The sequence below is a fragment of the Podarcis raffonei genome, chromosome 7, assembly GCF_027172205.1.
Source record: "Podarcis raffonei isolate rPodRaf1 chromosome 7, rPodRaf1.pri, whole genome shotgun sequence".
NCBI classification, from domain to species: domain Eukaryota; kingdom Metazoa; phylum Chordata; class Lepidosauria; order Squamata; family Lacertidae; genus Podarcis; species Podarcis raffonei.
In genome coordinates this window covers 26,797,590-26,821,858 of record NC_070608.1, presented here as the reverse complement: position 1 = coordinate 26,821,858, position 24,269 = coordinate 26,797,590, and the positions used below count along the sequence as shown (strand labels likewise).

Here is a 24,269-nt window from a genome sequence, read left to right as displayed (position 1 = left end):
GTAGTTGCTGCAGCCAGATGGGCACTTTGACGCAAGTGAGATCATTGGCCTCTTAGGATTAGGGGTTTGGTTTGAGAACAGTGCTCTCCCAGAAATGTTTTGGAGTTCAACGCTCATTGTTTAGAGAAGATCTTCTTTGTCTGGGTGGTAAAATTCTCCTTGGAACCAAAGTATTCCTCTCACCTCCTACCTTTGTTTCCTGCTCTTCAAGATTTGTATAAAGCATTATCCTGCCCTTTTCTTTCTTTCCCCCTTGCCTTCTCCTTGGAATTCAGAGTCATCATTTTCAAAAGCAAGTGCTGAGCTAGCAGTTTTCCCAGGCTGTGTGCTTCAATGCTATTACAAAGAAACCATTTCATTCCAGACGAGATTGTAATTTCAGTTTGGCTAATTTGTTCTAAGGGATGTGAATTGTGGTATGATTTATGTAGCAACACAACCACTATGGAAGGAACTTGAAATAATCAAATTGCTTCAGCCAGGTACCAATTAGTCATCGGGGGATAATTTTCCATCATTTTGGCTTTCTTTACAACCAACATGATAGAGATGAAAAAGACCTTTTCATCCGTCTTCTTACAAAGCAACTCCCCAGTCCTGAATCCTGCCCCCCCTTTCTGTTTTCTTCCCTGTACATACATATGCATTTTGCTGGTTTGGGTTTAATATTTTACTCGTTGTTCTCTTCTCAATTTGCACTATAAATCTTACTTTTTTTGAGGAGCAAAACCTCAGCATTGGACCATGCTTAGAAATAATAAGCAAGAGAACGACATTCAGTAAAATTAAGAAGCAGCCAGATCTTTTTACACAAATGCAAAGATGAACAGATTTTAATTTCAAATTTTGTAAAAGGAAACCTTTTGCAATCATTCTCCCCCTTGCCCCCTCCATACGACAGTATTCTGGTTCAAACCAGTAGAAGTCAATGAGATATCAGAATGTTATGAGATTTCAGTGCTAGCACTGAAGCTGAATATAAAATTACTATATTTTGGATTAGGTTTTTAAGTTTGTATATGTGTATAGACTTGAGAGTGATTGCTCTGCTACAGATTGTAGATTTTTGCAGAAATCCTTTGGTTACAGCATGGGACAGAGCAGCAACTGAGTTTCAACCATGAAACTTTCTGGGTTATCTCAGATCAGTCACTATCTCTTAGCATAACCTACATCAAAGGCATTTTTTTGGTAAGAATAAAATGGGGAACCTCTTATATACTTCTCTGTGATCCTTGTAGGCATGTTAAGAAAGAAACGTGATCAATAAAATATAACACTTCTCTTTAAAAGTGTGTGTGATACAGATCCGCAAGCTTGGAGTCCTACCATCTAGTGTCACCATCTTGATAAGTGTTTTATATCTTTTAAAAGTCACTCCCACTGATGATGATCTCCATACACTGCACCAGTGCACTTAAATACACAGATCTCTCACAATGCTATAACAGCCTCTGTAAACAGCAACATGTAAAATAGCACACTAGGCTCGTTGTCAGGGCTTGAGAACTTTTAGGCTATATTGTGTACCAAATCCAACCATTTATTTGTCATGGCTTCTTGGACTATCAAAATGTAATCACAGGTGTGCATTGCTTGACTTCTATTGTATCATACAAAAAGCATGGCTTTTGTTATACAGGAAGCACAACACCACTGCATGTGGTAGGATAAATCTGTAACTGTCCATGGTACTGATTTTCTTTCTTTTTCTCTTTCCCCCCTTGTCCTGCCACTGCTGTGGTCATATTGGTTCTGAATGTTTCTCTAGTCCTTTGACCAGGGCCTAGGAAAAGCCTATGCTGGCTCCCAGTAGTGTGACCAGTGCTGCTACAATAAATGTGTACTTATTTATCCCAAAGAAGAAAAATATTATAGGGTGATCCCTATGGGGAAGGGATATTTTGGACAAAAATCAGCTTGCAGAGAAAGGGTTAATAACCTTTCTTCCCACACACTTTTTTTGCTAAGTTTGTATAACTAATTCCTTTTTGTCTTCTCTTCTTTTCCTTACAGAGTATATGGGTTAGCACTTACATATTTACAATTTGTTTTGCTGCTAATGTGGGATTGCTGTACGGCGTAGTCTGCACAATACTTATAGTGGTTTTCCGTTTCCCAAGGTGAGACATTCCTACAGTGTTCTCAGAGGCAAAGAATTTTGTATCCACAACAGTGAAATATATCATTCTATTGCATTTAGGGCAAAAATACATTGCAAACTTACATAGGTTATATGCCAGTTCAGCTGTCACTCCTACCTCCCAGGAATCATGGGAATTGTAGTCTGTTGAAGGTTCAAATTCCTAGCCCATGTCACAGAATGCTCAGAGTATAGGCTATGACTATGCAACCAATTTCAGGATTAAAATAAGCATGATGTAAGGGGAAAACGGGATTCCCAATCCTATGTTTCCATTGTAAAATGAATATGGGGTCTGAGGATGTTGTTAGCAGGAGCCAGTTGGTAGTTGGGGATGGGTTAATTCCTGTCTTCTGCTCATTTTTGCTGCCTTGCAAATGCGTCTGGAAAAACTGTCCAATGTCTTCTTTGTTTGTCTACATATAGGTGAACAAATCCTGTTAATTTAACTATTGAGCCCAGTGGCGTAGCGAGGGTTGCCATCACCTGGGGCGGGGCAAGTGTTGCACCCCCCCAGTGAACTGGGCAGCTGGGGTGGGGGCTCATACAGGGGGAGTCCATGTGGAGAGTGAACGGAACCCACCTCCAACAGGCTGCTCGCCTGCTTCCTCCATCCACCTGACCACTAGACCAACCTGCTTGCTGCCGCGCCTCAGCTGCCAAGGCTCAAAAATGTGCACCTGGGGCCATGCCCCCCCCCGGGGCCCCTCACACTATGCCTCTGATTGAGCCTGACTTTTTTTAAAAGTAGGAGAGCAAGTAGCTATGGAACCCTTTCTATTTTAGCACCCATCAACAAACACAGGTTGTCCAATGTATGAAGTAAGTAATTTGCAGAATCTGGAACATGTGAATAGCCAGATACCACCTGGAAAATGTTCACTTTTCAAAAGCTTGTTTGGCATTTACAGTCACAGTGTGCACTCTTATATATGCTGCGTTCACATATCTGTTATAGAGCAACGACTCTGAGCCTGAAACATATGAAAGAAGTGGAATGCAGATTCAAAACAGAAGCAGATTCTGTAAGCCTAGTCTTCTTATTCTCTCTTCATTCAAAGGGAGTTATATTTCAGCATGGGGGAATCCCTGTCCTCTTCCTCCTCCTCCTCCTCTGTGCTTTGTCCTTGCTGGACATGTGTCCATTTCAACTTCCTCAGAGTGTATATGGAAACTGCTTATACCTATAGCAGCAGGGGAGGGGTGTAGCAGGAGGGACCTGATCTTATTCCTGTTGCACACAACCAAAGAGAACCTGGCATCATCTTGGCATTCAGGAGTCTAGGGTGCAGAATGCTTTAAGTGGCATTAAAAAACGTTGGGAGACATTTCAGACTTCTCAGTTTCCATACATTTATTTCCTGTCCACTGTGGGGCCTACTAGAAGGCTCAGCCTGAGGGATGACTCCTGGTGCCACCTGATTTTGCAGAGGAGCCTGGAAACCAAGTCTTTTGAGGAGTGGTTGAAAGAGCTAAGTATGTTTCACCTGAAGAAACGGTTAAGGGGAGGCATGGCTGTCTTCAGATATCTGAAGGACTGCCATGAAGAAGATATTGCTCCAGCGGGCAGAACGAGAACCAAAAGGCGGAAAATTGCAGGAAAGCAGAGTTCACTTAAACATGAGGAGAAACTTCTGCACACTGCTTGTGGAGCAGTATGTGGTAGGCTTTCTCTTGGTCAAGGTATTTTACTAGAGGCTGGGTGGCTGCATTGTAGATCTTGCATTGAGCAGGAAGTTCTTAGAGCTCAAATGGCCTTTATAGAGTTTGCAACTCTCAACTCCATTAGTCTATTGTAAAGAATGCTATGTCTGCTGGTTAACAAGCATTACTATATTTGCTAAACTGTTTTTAATTTTAATTCAAAGGAGTCCTTACAACCAGTAAAAATTGTCTCGGTGAATAACCCACTCGTCTTTCTGAATGCTAAGAAGTTTCACATGGACATATTAAAAATAATCCAGAAGGAAAGCACGTGTGCACAGCAGCTACCTGAAGATATGAACAAGGTAAGGCATGTTTCTTCACGGAGAGAGGGTTGCTTGTGTTTTTCTGTACTTTTGGTTCACATTTTCATTCCACCCGCTCGTATTGCAAAGAGGAAATTCAAACTGTACTGCAGATTCAATGCATGGTGATTGCACTTTGTGTTGTTGCCAAGAGGAAACGCCTCAGGGGTAGAAAACACACTTTAGAACAGAGATAGCTGCTTTATCCCCAGTAAGACTGTTGGCACATCTAACTCAGCAGTCTACATTGACTGTCAGTGGCTCTTCGTAGGCTTTATACAAGGATTGGGTCCTGGGTCATTCTCCAGGCAAATCATGTGCTTTCTCTATTACTGAGCTGTCAGGTTTGGTCTCTGGCAAATCTAGTCAAAAGAATTAAAATAAGCAGAATAAAACCTTTTGTTGCTTGAGACATAAATTTCTTAACTGGGAAACAGGATCTGGATCTTGCTTGGCACTTTTCCCCCTAGAAAAATTGGTTCCAGAACTCATCACAAAGTTGTCACAGTAAGTCACTGGGTGACTAAGGGCAGCCCTGAACAGATGCCACTTCTGACAACAGCTGCATTCACCACCCACGGAGGTCTAAAAACTATGGCAGGCTGTCTCCCTAACTGGTGTGGGAGTCTCCCCTGGTTCTGGTACAGGTCAAATAAATGTGCCTCCCTCCCCGCCTTGTTCTCTTAGTTTCAGGTAGGTGGCTAGGGCAGGTCGGAAGGGCCCTCACACAAACATGTATGTCTGCAACAGTAGAGGCCTGGCTGGAAAGCTTAAAGCCTGCTGTAGCTACACAGGAGACGGGTTGAGGAAAAGGAAGGAGGACTTGGCTCCACCATGTAGCAGCTAGTAGCCAGGTGGAGTCATAGATCTAAATAAAAGTGTAGACTCTCACACGCTGGCCAGCTTCTGTTTTGACTTGAAATGTTCGTTTTGCTGGGGGAGCACTGGCCCACAATGACACCCACCTGAGAGGGGCTTTGGTGTGCTCTGACTGGGGGGGGAAAGCACTTACCTTGCTACTGACCATCAAAGTTGACAATCCATTCCTTTATGGCTGGATGGAGGAACCTTACAGCAAATATGCAGCAGCAAATTTCAGGATTATTAATAGCGGCCACTTTGTCTTGATCTTCAGAGCATCCCTTTAGTGGCATGGCTGCTTAACCATGAATGCTGACCGTGCATGGATGATCAAAGCAAAACAACAACAAACAAACCTATGGTCACGTAAAGCATACTCAGTAAACACATGAGACGTAATCGGCAGTGTTCTTAGGGATTAAATTATTTTTTACATATCCAGTTAACGCTGCTGCGTGCATTTCTAAACGTACTTTTTGTTTTGACAAACTAAGTAATGACATATCTTCCTTAAACAATTGATCGTCTTCACTTTGAAAGAAAGTCATTGACATATTCTTAAGGATATCCCTGGGTGTGATAATACCCCCCTTTTTGCCAAATGACGCACCAAGTCACTAAAAGATATATTGGTGCATATGGATTTAAAATCGGCACCCATACAATGTATGTTGTCTGGTCCCCCATGTGGTTTCTTTAAATGTGGGCATTGTACCTCCTGCAAATATGCTCTGCAGGTAAAAGAGTTCAACAACAAAGAAGGTTTTAAGTTCGTTTTACAGGCATTTGCCACATGTGCTACTCCACATGTAATTTATTGTGGATGATCAAGGCAGCAGGTCAACTCAGCTATTTTGATAATTAGCTGACACCCACCTGCAGAGTGAGAAGAAGCAGTGAAACTGGCTTAACTTGTCTGAATGTGGGGTCTGGGCAGCAACAGGGGGAGGAAGGCAGTTTTGAATTTGCCAGAGAAATCAGCTATTGATACTAAATTGCAGGGGGCGGGAGGGCAATGATAATTTGGACATCTCATTGCCTTTTGTCCTCTTAACCTGCTCAATCAATATATTTGCTTATAAGAAGATATTGTCTGTATAGGCCAGTGTTGTGGTTCGCTTGCACCATTGGTGGTGGCTGTAGAAAGGAAAATTGTCTCATTACCTGAGACATTTGAGAGGCAGCAGTGAAGGCAGGAGGTGTCTCAGTCACCTATATGCAAGTGCATGGTTGCTGGCTGACTGGCAGCCCCCACCAATGTCAGCATTCTGCACCTGGGGTTCCTAGCTAATATGTCACTATGGTGCTGAATGAGACAGCCTCTGCCTCTCTCGCAAGCTCCTGAATGTTTCTGGTAATGACTGATTTCCCTCCTCAGATTGCTCTGGTGAGTCTTGCAAGCCAATACTGGATATTACAGAACCACCAGACATCTCCAGGACTCCCACTTCTCTCAAGCAAACTGACCATGCAAAGCTACACTAGGACCTTCCATAGTTGAAGAAATTGAAAGCACAACATTATTTATTCCCCCTTCCCGCTTAGTGAGGTTGTGTGATATGGCAACACAGAAGCCAATTTCCAGCGCTACAGTGGTGGAGTCCTTCTGTTGATTTTGGTTAGATATGATTGAGAAAGCAAAAGCTTAATTTTTCAGAACGGTGGGCCATCCATCACTCTTAACAAAGACTTTGTTTATATGAATACTCTGTGCCTGGCCACTTCCCCTGCCCCTCCACCAAATCAGCATTCGAAGCTATGGAGTTGATCCAGATTAGAAACCTAGGAGCATGACTCAAAGCACGCCTAAGAAAACAGTGACCTAGTCAGAGCCAGCAATCCAAAAGCCAGTGCTTGGATCCAGGGTAGACCGTGTGCCAACTAGTTAAGCCAGGTAGCTCTGATGCTCGACACGCACACACAGACACACTGCTTGCTACTGAAGCCAAACACAAATAGAAAATGAGTTGTGCACAGTAAATGAAGGATTCTACAAGTGTGATGTGGGCTTGTGTGTGTGTGTGTGTGTGTGTGTGTGTGTGTGTGGTGTCAGTTCAGCGAGCATAGAGGAGGATTAGCCAAATTCATGGAAGAGAGATCTATCAATGGCTATTAGCAATCATGGATAACTGAGCTTCCATGTTCAGAAGCAGTATTCAGAGAAAAAGATATTGCCTTTATGCCTGGGTTCTGGGCTTTCTGACAGCATCTAACTGGCCATTATGGGAAATAGGATTCTGGACCAGGATCTTAAGTCTATCCCAGCATCATTCTTAATGTTCTTAAGATACAGAGGCAAATGTATGCATAAATGAAGCTGACCAAAGTTATTTTATTGCTCATATAACGTGGCTTTAGTATATATGCTGCTGCTGCCGCCACCGCTGCACTTTCCCTCATCTTGCTATTCTGTTGAGTCATTGCTAGCCAAACCATGCTATGGCAGTACAATAAACGTGTCCTCAGCTCAAACACCTTCTGGGCTCATGTACTCTCTTCTCTCCCTATGCCTTCCCCTCGTGTGCTTGAGCCTCTCCCTCTGTAGTTTGAGGCAAATTTAGGGCCACCCCTAGGTTTATTGTAATACTGTGTATGGTTTTTTTTATTTAAAAAATATGGTTTAGCTATTTTCTATTGTGGGTGTTACTGTTAGCCACCTTGGGCATTTTTAATGGAGAGTTTGAGTGTAAATGTACCGTATTAAGCAATATTTATATATTGTTTAATCTTTACATCACACCCCTTTTAAAGTGTGGATGTTATTGCTGCTGAGGCTGGGTTGTAGTTGCCTCATGAAGAAGCAGTGAGTCTCCAGGCCCAGTAAAGAAACACAGAGCTTAATACAACGTAACTTCAGTTACCTTTGCGTACGGTGGATTTGCAAAACTTTTAAGGCTGTGAAACAAGGGACAATTCTTTCTCTCATCACTTCCTTTTTCTATTTCTTACAGTATGAACAGAACACATTGCTCAGCCCATTATCCAATGGAAATTGCCATGGTGAGTTTATCATTTAAGACATAAACACTTGACGGGCCTTTAGATTACCCCCATCATATTCCAGGACCCATGTCAGTTAAAGTTTGATCAGGAATCAAACTTATCTCACTGCCCCACATACCTTCCCTTTGACATGGCAGGAGGTGAAGGGTCTGAAGATTGTGAATGTATTGGAATGAGTGTGTTGATTTAACTAGGTGTTCGAAATGTGTTGTAAAATAAACATGTGGGGCAGTTACCAAACGTAGGTGATCTAGATTTCCAGGTTTGCACCACTTTGGAGATCAGTGGAATATCATAAAATTATATGATTGGGTCATATTTCTCCCCCCTGGTTCTTTATTGCTTTAGAACCTAAAGTTCAAATGAATACACTTGCCTGTCAGCATTGCACCTTTGCACTACAAAAGCTCCAAATTGTGGTGTTGTGCCTTCGTTGAGAGCTTTGTTCTCAATCTTCCGCACGCCAGTCGCAGAGAGCTGTTTGTGTGTGCTGTGACTGCAAGCCCCAGGACCCAAAACCAAAGCAAGAGCTTCCCATTACATGCAGGGCTTCTCTTGAGTGCATGACCTAAGAGATGGCAATGGAGAAGGTAGCATGAATGTGCCTGATGCTTACACGTCCAGGCAAGGAGCATGATGTGATGTCACTTAGAATCACCCAGAAGGCTAGAGGCAGGCAGGCATGAGTTCTGTAGGATGTATACAAATGGCTGCCAGCAAGGAGGTGAAAGGGAAGAGCTTTCCTGATGCCTGACTGGCCAAAGGGTGGTTAACAGGGTCGAAGATGACTTTCCTGAAGCTCAAGTATGGTGAGAGCCAGTGTGGTGTAGTGGTTAAGAGCGGTAGACTCGTAATCTGGTGAACCGGGTTTGCGTCTCCGCTCCTCCACATGCAGCTGCTGGGTGACCTTGGGCCAGTCACACTTTTCTGAAGTCTCTCAGCCTCACTCACCTCACAGAGTGTTTGTTGTGGGGGAGGAAGGGAAATGAGAATGTTAGCCGCTTTGAGACTCCTTAGGGTAGTGATAAAGCGGGATATCAAATCCAAACTACTCTTCTTCTTCTTCTTGAACCAGCTTATTATCTCCCATCTATGCCATACATTCAAACTATCTAGCTACTTTTAACAATCATGGTCACCCCCCCCCCAAGAATCCTGGGAAGCAAAGTTTGTTAAAGGTACAGTGGTACCTCAGGTTACAGACGCTTCGGGTTACAGACACTTCAGGTTACACACTCCGCTAACCCAGAAATAGTACCTTGGGTTAAGAACTTTGCTTCAGGATGAGAACAGAAATCGTGCTCTGGCAGCGCGGCAGCAGCAGGAGGCCCCATTAGCTAAAGTAGTGCTTCAGGTTAAGAACAGTTTCAGGTTAAGAACGGCCCTCCAGAACGAATTAAGTACTTAACCCTGAGGGTACCACTGTACTGAGAGTTCTTAGGAGACCCCCCCCTTCTCCTTACAGAGCTCCTTCTCCTTACAGAGCTCCAGAGGAGGGACTGATTGTTAAACCACCTTGGCAGCTCTGTGAGGGGAATCACAGAACTGTAGAGTTGAAAGGGACCCAAGGGTAATCTAGTCCAACCCTCTGCAATGCAGGAATCAGAGTCCTGGTCTTCCAACTGCCGCCCCCCTTCACCTCTGGACAAGAGACTCAGAACAGCATGCCATGTTGCCCCCCGCCCCCGGGCAGGGGTGTCTTCTAACAACCCTCAGGTCCCTTAGCAAACCACAGTTCCCAGGATTCTTTGGGGGAAGCCAGGACTGTTTAAATTGGTATACTGATTTAAATGTATAGTGCAAATGGAACCTTAGCTTGGCAGAGCAGGCTGTCTCTTACTGGGCCTGGAAGAATCTGTTCTCATTTTTATAGTCTTATGTTCTCATCTCCACTATTCTGCATCAGTTTTCTGTTTCTTTTTTTTTTAAAAAAAGGCTTCACTTAAATTAATCAGTATTCTGTTTATTTTATAAAATGTGTATTCCACTTGATTGTAAAGACAAAGCAAAACTTAAAGCGGTTTATAAAAAAACCTCTCATTTTACTGCTCATTCCTCCCATTTTACATTTTATATGCATTTTTACCTGATAAACACATTTCTTCAACCACTTTCTCCTACAATACTGCATTTTGAATGTTATCTTCTCTAATATATGCATGTTATATACACATTTCCGCACACATTATTTGGTTGGAGAACTGAATTTTAAAAGTTGAAGAAGTATCCACATTTGAGCTTGCATATTATTTGGGGAAAGTGCAAATTAAGTAGTTTTCATTAAAATGCAAACTCAACAAATTCTTCCCCATCTCTTGTTCCATGTCTTGACTTTCTCATTTAATTGTGATGCTAAGGTGGGGGCCAGGAGGCTTTTTAAATACAAAAGAATCCTTTAACTCACTCCCCATTGAATTCCATGTCCAAAGATTGTATTTTGCGACAAAGATACAAACATTGTGAACTTTATATGATATAAAAAACCTATTAATAAACCTGTAAGTCGCCCCCATGTATAAAATGTCCCCTATTTTTGGGGACCCCGATTTAAGAAAATGGGGGGAGATACTATCCGTGTATAAGACCAGCCCAGATTTCGAACATTATTTTAGAGTAAACAAACATAGTCTTATACACGGAAAAGTACTGTATATTGTGGGGCAATGTGACCACCTGGAGACGTTGAAATGCCAGCAATGTTTTTTTTCTATTCAGGTAAATCAGTAACTACAAGGTAAAACAAATACTGGAGAATTTTCCAAGCTTTTGATGTATTCTCCCATAATTCCTGATCTTTCATTATCTCTCTGGGGCAAAGATTTTCTTTGACATTTTTGTATTTTTGTATGGGCTGTGGAGAGGATTGCATTAAAGGCCTAGCAGCTCTCTTGAGTCTATTTTTAGTTACTGTCTGGCTGGAGTTTACTTTCTTTGATATTAATTTCTCTTTTGCTCCATTTGGAAAACATTATGCATATACAATTAAATAATCCAATAAACCTCAAGAACTGCAAACGAAAAAAAAGCACCAAATCTTTGGCTGCTCATTGAGAGGATTTAGTGCCAATGTAAATCCATACATTGTTAGCACCTAAGTCCCTTGAAGAATTTCTGAGCCCTTTATATTCTTTGTCAAAACTATTTAGTTTAAACCGTTTCATTTTGTATCTCCATCCTTTTGTTTGGTGCTTTGTAGTTTATAACTTAGAAGGTTAGTTCTCTTCCAATATTTAACAGAAGAAAGCAAATGATACTTGTTTCCCGTAGGTCAGATCCCCGTAATGGGGTGGAAAGCAAAAACTGTGGTTTGTAACTCGGGCAGTGCAAAGTTACTATCCTATCAGTGTAAGGATTTTGACTTCTGCAGCAGGACTCCTCACCATACACCCCCTCAATCTTTTCTGGGGTTTCCTCCAACCATCTGGAGCAGATATGAGGAGGGGGCAGACTTTGTGCTGCAGGAAGGAAGAGGGGAGAAGTTCTGCCTTGCAAGTGGAAATCCTTGTGCTCATGGGATGGTTATTTAGCACTGCCTGTGAATCTGCTTCTTTGGGGTTGCTATGGAACCTTTTTAGAAGCAGTAACTTCAGCATATGGGGGACGCGGGTGGCACTGTGGGCTAAAGCCTCAGCGCCTAGGACTTGCCGATCGAAAGGTCGGCGGTTTGAATCCCCGCGGCAGGGTGCACTCCCGCCGCTCGGTCCCAGCGCCTGCCAACCTAGCAGTTCGAAAGCACCTGCGAGTGCAAGTAGATAAATAGGGACCGCTTGCTAGCGGGAAGGTAAACGGCGTTCCGTGTGCTGCGCTGGCTTGCCAGATGCAGCTTGTCACGCTGGCCACATGACCCGGAAGTGTCTGCGGACAGCGCTGGCTCCCGGCCTCTAGAGTGAGATGAGCGCACAACCCTAGAGTCTGTCAAGACTGGCCTGTACGGGCAGGGGTACCTTTACCTTAACTTCAGCATATGTTTTTAGAAAGCTCACATTATTATGAGAAGCATCAAGTGTTTAAAGATACTTAGTGGTTAACCACCTGCTAACTGAATTGAGCAACTACCTAGTGAAGTGGATGCTTTATGGATGCTTTAGCCGAGATTCCTGCATTGCCGGGGGTTGGACTAGATGACCCTTGGATCCCCTCCATCTCTAAGATTCTATGATTCTAAGTTTGCCTATTGGAAAGCATCTATGAAGCTGTTTCCTTTACATTCCATGAAGAGACAGTTGTGCTCAAACTTGCCATCAGTTCCCCTAATAGAAAATTTGGGTGGTAAGTGCTGACAGAAATTGAATCAAAATCCAGGAGGTCCTCCTGAGCAAAACATGTGAGGAATTTTGAAGGAAGCTAAAGAACTTCTACGGAGGCGGGTGGCGCTGTGGCTTAAACCACAGAGCCTAGGACTTGCCAATCAGAAGGTCGGCGGTTCGAATCCCCGCAACGGGGTGAACTCCCTTGCTCGGTCCCTGCTCCTGCCATCCTAGCAGTTCGAAAGCACGTCAAAGTGCAAGTAGATAAATAGGTAACTGCTCCAGCGGGAAGGTAAATGGCGTTTCCGCGCGCTGCTCTGGTTCGCCAGAAGCGGCTTAGTCATGCTGGCCACATGACCCGGAAACTGTACGCCGGCTCCCTCGGCCAATAAAGCGAAATGAGCGCCGCAACCCCAGAGTCGGTCATGACTGGACCTAATGGTCAGGGGCCCCTTTACCTTTACTAAAGAACTTCACTAAAAGTGGAATTATTATTTATTTTAAGGAACTAGCAAGGCTTTTCCGTAAAGCTCTCTGGGAATCTGATAAAGAACGGAAACCATAAAATATACTGTTAAACCACCATAGGGAGGGCACGGGGCTTCATTTCTGGTCTTCTCAGCTTCTCTCCAGTCATGTCTAGGAACACAGGAAGCTGTCTCCTCCCAAAACAGACCAATAGTGCATCTAGCTCATTCATGTCAACATGGAGTGGCAGTAGCTCTCCAGAACTTCAGGCAGGAGCCTCTTCGTCTTACCTGGAGATGCCTTCAGCATACAGAGCATGTGAGGGAGTTGGGTATGGTTAGCCTGGATAAGAGAAGACTGAAAAGTGATATGATAACCATCTTCAACTGTCTATAGGGTTGTCACATGGAAGATGGAGCAAGCTGGTTTTCTGGTACTACTCCAGAGGCTAGGACCTGAACCAGTGGGTTCCAATTGCAAGAAAGGAAGTTCTGACTAAGATTAGGAAGAACTTTCTAACAGTAAGAGCTCTTCAACAGTGGAATAGACTATCTTGGAAGTTGGTGGAGATTTTTAAGCAGAGCTTGGATAGCAATCTGCCAAGGATTTTTTAGTTGTGATTCCTGCATTGCAGGGGGTTGGACGAGATGACCTCTGGGCTTCCCAGCTCTACAATTCCATATAGAAATCCCCACTTATTTCAGATTGATATCGCATCTGTCTGTAGCCCACAAATAAAGTAAAATAAAATAAAATAAAATAAAATAAATAAATAACAGACCTTTTAACTAACCGTATAGGTGAATCATCGTTACAGCAATGGCCCAGCGAAAGACATTTCCTAATACTTGACTGCAGTGGCCTGACTTTCTTTGACTACACTGGCATCTCTGTGCTTACTCAGGTATTTATGATTCACCACATTCATTTTATTGTATCCCACACTATTCTATAGTGTCACTGTATTCTGCCTTGGTCAGACCCAATTCTAGGTAGAACTTTTAAGAAGGATATTGACAAGCTGGACTGTGTGCAGAGGAGGGAGACCAAGAAGCTTTATGAGGAACGATTGAGGAAGTTGGGTGTGTTTAGCCTGGAGAGGATAAGACAAAGGTGATATAATAGCCATCTTAAAGGGCTGGCACATGGAAGATGGAGCAAGTTTTCTGCTGCTCCAGAGGGTAGGACCCAAACCAATGAATTCAAATTATAAGAAAGGGATTCTGACAAAACATTAGGAAGAGCTGTGTGACTCAGGAACAGACTACCTTGGAAGGTGGTGAACTCTCCTTCATCGGAATTTTTTGAACAGAGGTTGGATGGCCATCTGTCAGGGGTCTTTAGCTGTGATTCCTGCATTGGGATCCCTCAGGCTATAAAGTTATATGATTCTATACACCTACCTGTGTGTGTGTGCTCTGTGGGTGAATCTCCCACTCATTTTACTCCCAATTACGCGTTCCAACAAGTATACTGTTGGCATAATCTAGGATAGCAGAAGGCCTCCTAAACATTTATTCCTCCTTCAAGAATATCACAACCGTCCAATGTACATTTGTGCAGAATGGGCATGAATCTTTATGCTGTCCCTTTAAAAAAAATTTTTTTAGACCAAATTCATACATCCACACTTGTCGCTTGATGGCCTCAGCATCAAGTGATGACTAGCATGTGGGTTATAAGCCCTCAGAGGTCAAACACCATCTAATTCCACTCCTTTGTCACTTCAAACACAATACTTCCCAATGGAGTAATCTCCAAACTGTAAGTCATCTTGTGAAATTAACTGACCTACACATACATGGGAATCAGATCCCAGCTTGGAAACTATTTGTCTCCCATATCTTTTCCTATAGGGTCCTATGTTCACTTTCTAGTTGTCCCTTTTTTTCCTAGGAAGTTTCCTCTCAGACAAGTCCGCCCCCCCCCCCTTTTGACCAAGTGCAGATTGCTTCTTTTTTCATCTTTTCCCAGAAGCTGACCCTCCTTCCCCATAGACATGACCTATCCAAAGCTTTTTGGCTGTCCTCCTCTGTTAACAATCGGATACTTTACGGAGTAGCAAAACAAGTGTTCAGAAGTCATGAGTCAAACATGCAAGTATTATCACAAGAGAGAAAAGGGTCAGAGAACCAGACCAGTCACAGCATATGTGACTGGACATTGCTTTTGTGGACATTGCACTCTTCAAACTTAATAGAAATCATTGACTAGGTAAGACTGGCAGGATTTGCCCTTAAGCCGGGGTGGGGAACCTTTTTGGCCCATTGGGACAGATCTTTATCTCCCCCCTCCCCAGCGGGCCAACTTGGACAGATGGGTGACATCACCCACTTGCCAATCTCCTTTGAAGTATTATCCCACTGGAACTATTCCATTTTTCTTTCACAACAGCCAGTGAGTGGGTGGAGGCGAGATGGATTGGGAGGGGAGAGGGACTTTAGATGTTTGCTCCTGTGTTCCCAATCCAGATATCCCCCTGTGCCTGCTATGCGCATGGAAAAAAGCTCCCTGTGCAAATAGACACAGGGTTAGATCTATCCAGATAGGAATCAAACGGGGCAAAAGATTTAAGCATCCCCAGCTCTGCTTAGTTGTGTGTGTGTGTGTTGGCTATTTGTGAAAGAAAAATATTGCACTCAAACCACATGAATAACGTCACATGCCTTTAGTCCTAGATCAAATAGATCATTTCACATTGCTTTTTAAGATTAGTTAGAAGAAAGCAGATGCCATATGCTTCTTTTGTATTAGGGCTTCACGGAGGGGCAAAGACCAAAAGCTGCTTCCTTGAGATCCAGTGGCACTAAAGGGTTTTAGAAACCTTAATCTCTAGCTGCTACACGCCAGTTGGAAAACAGGCTTTTGCTTTAGGAATGAATGCAAACTTGGGCCACTGTACATTCAACACTTAAAAACCGTACTGATGTTGTGACCGACATAGGTTTAATATTTGCATTACGTTTTAAGGAAAGAAACCATGAAGCCATAGTATTACTGTTAGGACCCTTTATCCACGTGACATAGCAAAGTGCATGTGAGCTTGCCATGTGCTGCATGTGTCATGGACTAAGGGAAGAGGGCACGAGATGCATCAAATATGCGCTCTGGTCTGTGCTCTATTTACATTTGCATCAATGGTCAAAATAAGCTCAGACCAGTTGCATTGATGGCAGCAGGGACAGGCTTTTGCCTTCTTGCCATGCTTGTGGCCTCCCTGGAGGCAACTGGCCAGTCTTTGAGGGGAACATAATACTGGACTAGATGGAAGTTAAGCAGAATCCTCCTGGATCACAGCAGTGTTTGTCCTTACAATGTGGCATTGAGGCTTACCATTCCATACCACAAAACCTTAATGGATTTTAGCTTTTAGGGGGATGTTTATATTATGGAACAGTTCCCTCTGCTGGACACTTGCAATTCAGCATGTATAATTTTTTGCTAAATATTACTTAGGCTGGGCACACATAATTCATTTAAAGCAACCCCCCCCCCCCAAGAATCCTGGGAACTGCAGCTTGTTATGGGTACTGAGAACCATAGCTCTGTGAGGGATACATCACAATTCCTAACTTATTTGGAGGGGAATGTGCTTTAAACATGTTTTAAAAATATGGGGTGTATGCACCCTACCTGTTTCTTACTGAATGACATCTTTCCTGAGCCGAAAGTGGGCCTTGCTAATTTGTGTTAAATTCATTTATATGAAATAATGAAAGCAACAACAACCAGGTGACAAAATCTAAAACAGAGAAGGAGGAGGGGGAGCATCGTTTCATCTGAATGTGATACTTCAGCATCTTTAGTAAGGTGGTTTAAATATTTGGATTCTTTTAGATCTACACGGAATCTAAAAAAAGAAACATTGATGTTTTACTGGCAAATTGCAAAGGCAAGTATCAGTTTTTGGTGAGCATAAATTTTAAAAATTAACTTTCCCGGGTGTCGTTCCTCTCTTTTAAAGTGCGCACATTCCTGTCTTACTACAGCTTCCTTGATAAAGGCGTTGAAGCTCAGCGGAAAGCTGGAATCCGAGAATGCCGTCTTCTTTGAATCGGTGTCATCAGCTGTTGGTGCCATTCAGTTGAACAAGGTGAGTCTCACTGCACGAGAACAGAAGAAGATAAGAGAGCTATCATGATTTTCTACCTCACTCAAGTTCCCTCTGCAAAGTGGCCAATCAAATGTCTGTGGGAAATTCACAAACAGGGTGAGATGGTTATCTCTGTACCTTGTTCTTCATCTTCAGCACCCAGCAGTCAGGAGGGGTACTTTTTTCTGCATTTCTGGCACTTGCTGTTCACTACCCCAGTGGATATTATTCCTCTATGCCTCTTTTTTTTTTTTAAAAAAAAAAGCCAGTCACAGTAACCAGCAGCAATGACGTTCATAGGTGAATTATGGGCTATGTCATAAAGTATTTCCTTTTGTTTTTCTTACCTGCTAATTTCACTGGCTGACCTGAGATCTTATGCCTTGAAAGAGGTGAGTCATGCTTTTCCTATTTACTCTGTCCATGGCACTCTTAGTCTGATATAGGGTTATAAAGTGGGGCCTCTATATGGTTCTGGACTACAATTCCCATGATCTCTGACAATACTGATTGTGGCTGATGGGAGTTATAGTTCACAAGCACCTGGAGGGTGCCACATTGACTACTCCTACCCTATAGCATGCCCCCTCAGCCCTAAAGACATATGAGAAGGGACTTAGCTCAGTGGTAGAGCATCTGCTTTGAATGCAGAAAGTCCCACTTTCAATTCCTGGCATCTCTAGATGGGTCTTGAAATGTACCCTGCCTGAAATCCTGGAAAGCTGCTGTCACTCAGGGTGGACAATACTGAGCTACATGGGCCAGTGGTTTGATTTAGTATAAGACAGCTTCCTATGTTCCTTTCTTCTTTTCTAAGCTAAACAGCCCCTTGACCTCCCCGTTTAACATATAGTAGCCATTTCATTTTAAAATCAGCGCATGCACATGTGTGTGTGCAACAACAGGAACAGCAGGTAGTTGGAAGCAACAATATACAGCGGCAGTGAGGGTCATCTACTGTGGTGTGATTGTCCATTCCTGCTTGCATTCATTCATGGCTGCCTACACCTGCCTAAGTCCAGCCTCACTCTTGCAGCCTCTGTTAAGGCGATATTATACGACACAGCTCAGGGGTATTTGGATTGGAACCAACGTTATTATATAAACTCTGTTTCCACATTTCTGGTTTCAAAGGGCGCAGACTTGCTTATAGCGTAAACTCATGCAAGATTCTCCACTGTAACTGTTATTAAACCAAATGTTCAGGCAACGCATGGAGTTTTGGCTTTCCATTGTTTTATGCATGACTACAGCATTGGTTGGGGTCCAAGACAGATTAAAGTTAAAACTAGTCAATAAGCTGTTGTTTTCTGTTTCTTCGCCCTCCCCTCCCCTATTACCGTGAATAGGAACATTCTGCTAATTCAATTAGAAAAGTCTTCTTCCTCCTTTTCTTCCAACATCGCTTTAGGCTGATTGACTAAAAACTGGCGGTGTTTGTCGAGCAAAATGCCGAACAGGGGAAATGCAGTATTTTAGCTATTTGAAACTTACGCTCTCTTTGATTTAGTTTTTACATATTTATGGGACAAGCAAGTTGTGTTGGGGGGAATCCCCCCCCCCACAGCTGTTGTAGTTAAAGTGTGCAAGTAGGTTCCACACACACAGAGTTCCTCCTTCACCTTGGCTTCAGTAAACAAACAACTCACAGCTTTGCCCAGAGTGTGGTGGCCAGGTTTAAAGATGCCTTGGGCAAGATGCTCCCCTCAGTAACACCCTGATGGGCTCCCCCCCATTCACAAACTTGCCAGGTTGCACCAAAGAGCAGGAAATATTGGATGGTATCACACAGCCCTGGGCCGAGAACAAATGCTGGGGGAAATGGCTGTAGCTATCACCAGTATAGGGACGCGGGTGGCGCTGTGGGTAAAACCTCAGCTCCTAGGACTTGCCGATCGCATGGTCGGTGGTTCGAATCCCCGCGGCGGGGTGCGCTCCCGTTGCTCGGTCCCAGCGCCTGCCAACCTAGCAGTTCGAAAGCACCCCCGGGTGCAAGTAGATAAATAGGGACCGCTTACTAGCGGGAAGGTAAACGGCGTTTCCGTGTGCGGCTCTGCCTCGCCAGGGTAGCTTCGTCACGCTGGCCATGTGACCCGGAAGTGTCTGTGGACAGCGCTGGCTCCCGGCCTATAGAGTGAGATGAGCGCACAACCCTAGAGTCTGTCAAGACTGGCCCGTACGGGCAGGGGTACCTTTACCTTTACCTTTATCACCAGTATCTTAATTTCTCTAGATGGCTTTTGGACTTCTTTTAAGAGTGCTGTAAAAAAAAAAAAAGCATTTTAAGCAAAAACAAATTAAGTATAAGGAAGCCAATGTCAGCTGTGGTGGACTCTCCAAGCCCATTGGCTCCTCCATGCAAGTGCTGACACTGGGCTTGGTTTCAGACCACCTGTTTGCAGTGGCTTCCTCTCACTTGGTGGCCCTAGAGATCATGACTCATTGGGTGAAAAATGAATTTTCTGAAGCTTCCCTTAGTATCAAAGGAACGATCAAACAGTGGTGCAGCAGGTTCTTTCTATCCTAGTGCTGGAAGTAGCCAACACGCCCTCAAGTCCTTGGGTTCAGCACTCCATCCAGATTAGCCCCTGCAATCCAAACTGCTGCATTATTGTCAGGGATTCCAGATCTCAAGCTAAGGTTTGAGACCTAGCCTAGTGAGCAGACACAGTGCCAGTTCACAGAATCCTTGGGCAAATATAAACTCTGGCAAATGTCAGCGTTAATGCTCGGGTGGCCAGCATAGTACCCACCAGAAGTTGTTGGACTACAATTCCCATAATTCCTCACAACTGGCCATGCTAGCAAGGGGCTGGTGGGAGGTGCAAGTCCGACACCATCTGGACTGTGCCAGTCTACGTTTAATGTGTGCTAGTGTGTTTAACGTGGATTCCGTGAGACAAATGAGTCCTTCTCCACGAAGCTAAGAAGTCATTACCTCTCAACATAACACTCCCATGAAACGCCAGGTTTGCATTACTAGCAGTGGTGGTCTTGTGAATTTTGGTGCCTGTGTTATACTACGATAACCTTCTTAGAACAGCAGGATATGTGGTTCTCACATGTGCCAAAGTGGATGTTTTATCTATATAGCTGACTCTTACATGTGTTAAATGCCACATATGTATTAACTTAAAATAATTTTCTCTAATGTGGGTTGATGTTGATTTTAGAGGGTTAATTGTCCACAGATTGTTCCAATATGCTGCTTCAATTGCTATGGCTAGGTCCATTTCCCAATTTTGTTTAATAACCAAGTTAATAGTCCAATGGCTATATCAGTGAATATTTTATATAAAATTGATAGCATTTTTTTGGGTGTTCAGAATCATTCGTTCAAATGGTGTCATTGTTCTAATTTGCTTGAGATTTAACTGTTGAATTTGAGACACAATGCATCATCAACAGATAGCCAATTCACCCAGCACCCCTCCATTCTTTCCAAGATCTGCCCTGCTGTGAGAGAAGTGTCATTTTCATAAAAGTGAATCAAGCAGTACCAGCCTTTTCCTTTCCTTTCATACCAATCAGTTTTCTATCAGGTTTGTAAAAGGATGGGAATCGTGATGCAATGTGAAGGGAATCAATAGCGATAAGGGGGTGTTAATTTCTACATCTAGGATTGCCAGATCTTGTAATTCCGCTTTTGCAAATGGGTTTGTTATCATTACTAAGATAGTTTGGTTATGAATCAAGAATGGGATGCCTGGTATTCTGTATTGCACAGGTTTCTCAAATTCCAGTTCTGTCCAGATCTTCTCTTTTACATTACATATCATACTAATGACATTTTGTATACGGACCACATCATGGTATCTTTGCAAATGTGGTAGACTCATGTAGCGCTTCTGGAAATGCTGATACAATACAGTTACTCACAGTCTAGGTCTCTCGCCCTGGGTCTATTTTCATTGTTAAATGCCTGGATTGTTAATGACTTACATGCTAATGCATTCTAGAAAACTCTAGCTGTAGGGTGAAATTTCCTTCTTCTTTCAATTTTAGAATTTCTGCAAGCTTAATGAACACACTGAGGTCTGAAGCTGACCTGATATAGATATATTGAACCGCTTACCTACAGAAAGAACTTTGCCGGTGTTTCGTCAGATCTTCAAACATGGGATTTTGATGGTGATAATTGTATGCCAAGTCTATTTAACAAATCCAACATCAACAGTGTTTACTGTCAAAACGTTCCTGGAGGTATCTCTTTGAGTTACCAGCAATGACAGTTTTTTAAAAAATAAAAATAAAAATGTTATTTGATTGCTACATATTTTTGTATGCATTTAGATAAATAATAATAATTAGAAAGCAATTTAGGACATTTCAGTAGTGTATATTGTTTTGAACTCTGTCCTATTGTAACTTAGGTGTATCATTTTGTGCACAAGAGAATACAACCTTACTGAATTTTGTACTGCAGTCGCTGGTATCTAATCCCAAGGATCTACAGCTTGTTACATGGAAACACAAACTGTGATGTCCAGATTATTTCTTCTTAAATACGCAGGGCACCCATTAGAGCAATCCCACCATGCCCCTTTCATATTCTATCAAAACCACCAAGGTCACTGGCTATTTTGAGTGTTACTTATGTTCTACACTGCCGTATGTATCTTCTCATGAATTTTAAAAACATATTTCCAGTTATGAACATAGCCCCTGCTTTCCCTTCCGTTGTGAAAAGGTTTAGCATTTGTTGTAAAATTCTCAGGTTTGACCTATGCTGACAGCTCCATTGAATTAAGTAGAATGGTGCTAATTTACAGTGGTCAGGGGGGTGGTCTTGTAACAGAGGGTTATTCTGTGTCACATTTTACAGGGAATGGCATGTGCTCACATAGGTCTGTATCTGCATACAGAGAGGGCCAGTTTGTGGCTCTAGATCTAAGTGCTCAGACTGATTTTGCAATCACAAAGGTGGGGTGGGTGGGTTAGGATGTAACACTAAACCATAGTGTAGTGCTACATGCATGAGCCTGAGGCTCATCCTCTCCCTTCTGCACATTCTCCTTCAATGTAGCTATAGCATCCATGTGTATTTTAAGTTAACAGCAGTTTGTCACTTTGGGACAAGTGGTTTTTCATCCTGGCTTGTTTGGATAAAACTAAGCACAGTGCTGAGTTTAGACAAAGCAACAAACTCTTGTTAGCTTTAAACAGCCGGTCTCCTTCTCATGGCCATACTGAAGAAAGAGAAGGATGCAGGTTTGTGCATAGGATGCTAAATTATGTTTTCGTATTACATCTAAACAATGATCGGGAGATTCTGCATAGATAAGTGGAAAGCAAAAGTGCCATTGTTTCAAATAGTTTTTGACTAGCAGTATTCTGCACAGTTTATTGAAAGTGTTTCTAACCCAATGCACAAAAGTCAGACAAATGTCATAGATATTTAAGTGGGATTGCAATCTTTTTTGCTTGCTAATTACAGATAATTCAAGCCACAACCAAGTTTGGGCAAAAACTGGAGGACATTAAGAATTGTATTTCCCCCCTCCCCCCAATAATATTATTAATATCTAATCATACAGTTTTAATTGCTTCAGTTAATAAATAAGGAGATAAATTTCTCCATCTGACACAATGGATTCTAGTGATAGGAGGACAATGGAGATGTAAATTACACTGTATAGATAGGAGACACATTGAAAGTGCAGGGTGTGCAAAATCTGACACTTTTCTCTTGGTGAATATTGCAGACTTTCAACATGTTGGCATTGCGAGTCTGGGATCCTAATCCACAAAAGTGGGTGCGCAGTGTTTGCAAAGCTGATTTAAATCATTGCATTGTGTTGCATGCCTCTCATTATATGCAGTTGTACAACTGTGTTCTCTAAGTAGTGCAGATTGGAATAATTCTTGCATGTCACATTTCATAATTTCCTTAATTGTGCATCATCTGCATTCAAAAGCCATATAAATTAAGGCAGATCTGAACCGTTATTACACATTGCATGCACAATTGGCTTTTCATAAAACAGATGTGCAATGGACACTTGTCTGAAACAGCGAGTACACAATTTTTGCTTCAGGGGTTGATATTCATGGCATCTCTATCAAAGTGGTGAATTCATCATTCTTGCAAAATTTATTGTTATTCTCTCTCCCCACCCCCCCCCCACCTCCCCAAAAGAAATGAGCAAGCTTTCTACACATTATGGACTTGGCTCTAAAAAAAATAAATAGAAGCAATCCATAACAATTATGAATGGCTGGCAATCCTTTATTAAAATCACACGGTTCACAAACTTTTGTAGAATAGGAGGACATGTTAGGTTGATAATTTTGCAATGTGCAGTGTTACCATTTTCTGCTGCTAGCACTTATTGTGGTTATGATTTGCTTATTTGCAAAGAATGCAGGAGATCCGCGCTGTGCCCCGAGAGCTCCAAGCAATCACACTTAAATAATTGCCTCATGTTATGTTGGATTATGCTGGTTGTTTATGATGATGTCTGCAGAACATTGGGTTCACTTTCCAAATTGGCAGATCTTTGAAGCAATAAGTTTGAAGGGGTCATTTAAATTATACATTTGTGTATTTAAAAAAGAAATATGGAGGAAAACTGTTGGGTCTCAATCTGCTACAAGCTTTCATTGACTCTGTGGGGAAGATGGTTTTAACTGGAGTAAAAGTGTGGCTAGGATAACTTGCAAAGGGGGGTATAGCAGCAAGGGTGACTAACTTGTGGCTGTGCAGATGTATCTGAATTACAACTCCCACCATCCCTTGCAACTGGCCCTGCTGCAAGGGATGTGAGGCTGGGTGTGGGTGTGGGTGGCCACTCCAGGACTAAGGCGAGAATCAAGCTATCTTCTCTGAGGAAATCTAGCAGCAGTCCTAAAAAATCTGACTTTAAGAGATGTGCACCCATGTTTGTGCTAAAAATTGGGTGTGCAGGATATCTTCATTGTATGCCATCAGGGTTTGGGAGAAAAAAGTCAGCTGTTCTGGAGCAAACTAATATGTGATGAATGTTTCATAAAAAAATTTGACACACACACACACAACTTTTAAGAATCCACTTGGGCAAAAACTGTTTTTTTTAACACAGAGGTTGCCAACCCTGGTGTCCAAAAGGACACCCTGGTGCCTTTTTTAAAAAAGTGAGCCCCTAGTCCATCTAGAAAGAAAGTTATAAGGCAAAATGTGCAGGTAACTTCTAAGTGACTTCTGTGAAATGAAAGTGAGTGTTGTGAGGAATGCTCCCTGCTGCTCTTAGACAGCATCAGTGTGTGCGTAAAATCAATATTGAATTAGCTCCATAGTTGGGACTAATAGGAAGGACATAGCTGAATTCCCACGACAGTTGTCAGGGGTGGCTGTCTTGTCTAATTTTGTGTTATGCCATGCTGCCCTATAGCAGTCATTTTGTGGCTGGCACTCCCAGGATACTCTCAAAATTCAAAATGTGACTACTGGTCCAAAAAAGGTTGGT

At 42.8% G+C, this 24,269-nt stretch overlaps 1 protein-coding gene across 5 annotated transcripts in view; it reads left to right on the top strand.

Moving 5' to 3' along the window:
* SLC26A7 (solute carrier family 26 member 7) overlaps nt 1-22,947 on the top strand; it is an 80,670-nt gene extending 57,723 nt beyond the window's left edge. For 4 of the 5 annotated variants that reach the window (XR_008331424.1, XR_008331422.1, XR_008331423.1 and 1 more), the window contains 7 exons: nt 2,017-2,123; nt 3,102-3,168; nt 4,012-4,152; nt 7,965-8,013; nt 13,532-13,635; nt 16,569-16,824; nt 20,830-22,947. Coding sequence is in view for 1 of the 5 variants with exons in the window: in XM_053395677.1 (XP_053251652.1) it covers nt 2,017-2,123; nt 3,102-3,168; nt 4,012-4,152; nt 7,965-8,013; nt 13,532-13,635; nt 16,569-16,623; nt 16,721-16,824; nt 20,830-20,865 (663 nt within the window). In the remaining 4 variants the exon portion in view is untranslated. The remainder of the gene's footprint in view (nt 1-2,016; nt 2,124-3,101; nt 3,169-4,011; nt 4,153-7,964; nt 8,014-13,531; nt 13,636-16,568; nt 16,825-20,829) is intronic. The other variant, XM_053395677.1, reaches the window with a different exon arrangement.
* Nucleotides 22,948-24,269: the final 1,322 nt, after the last annotated feature.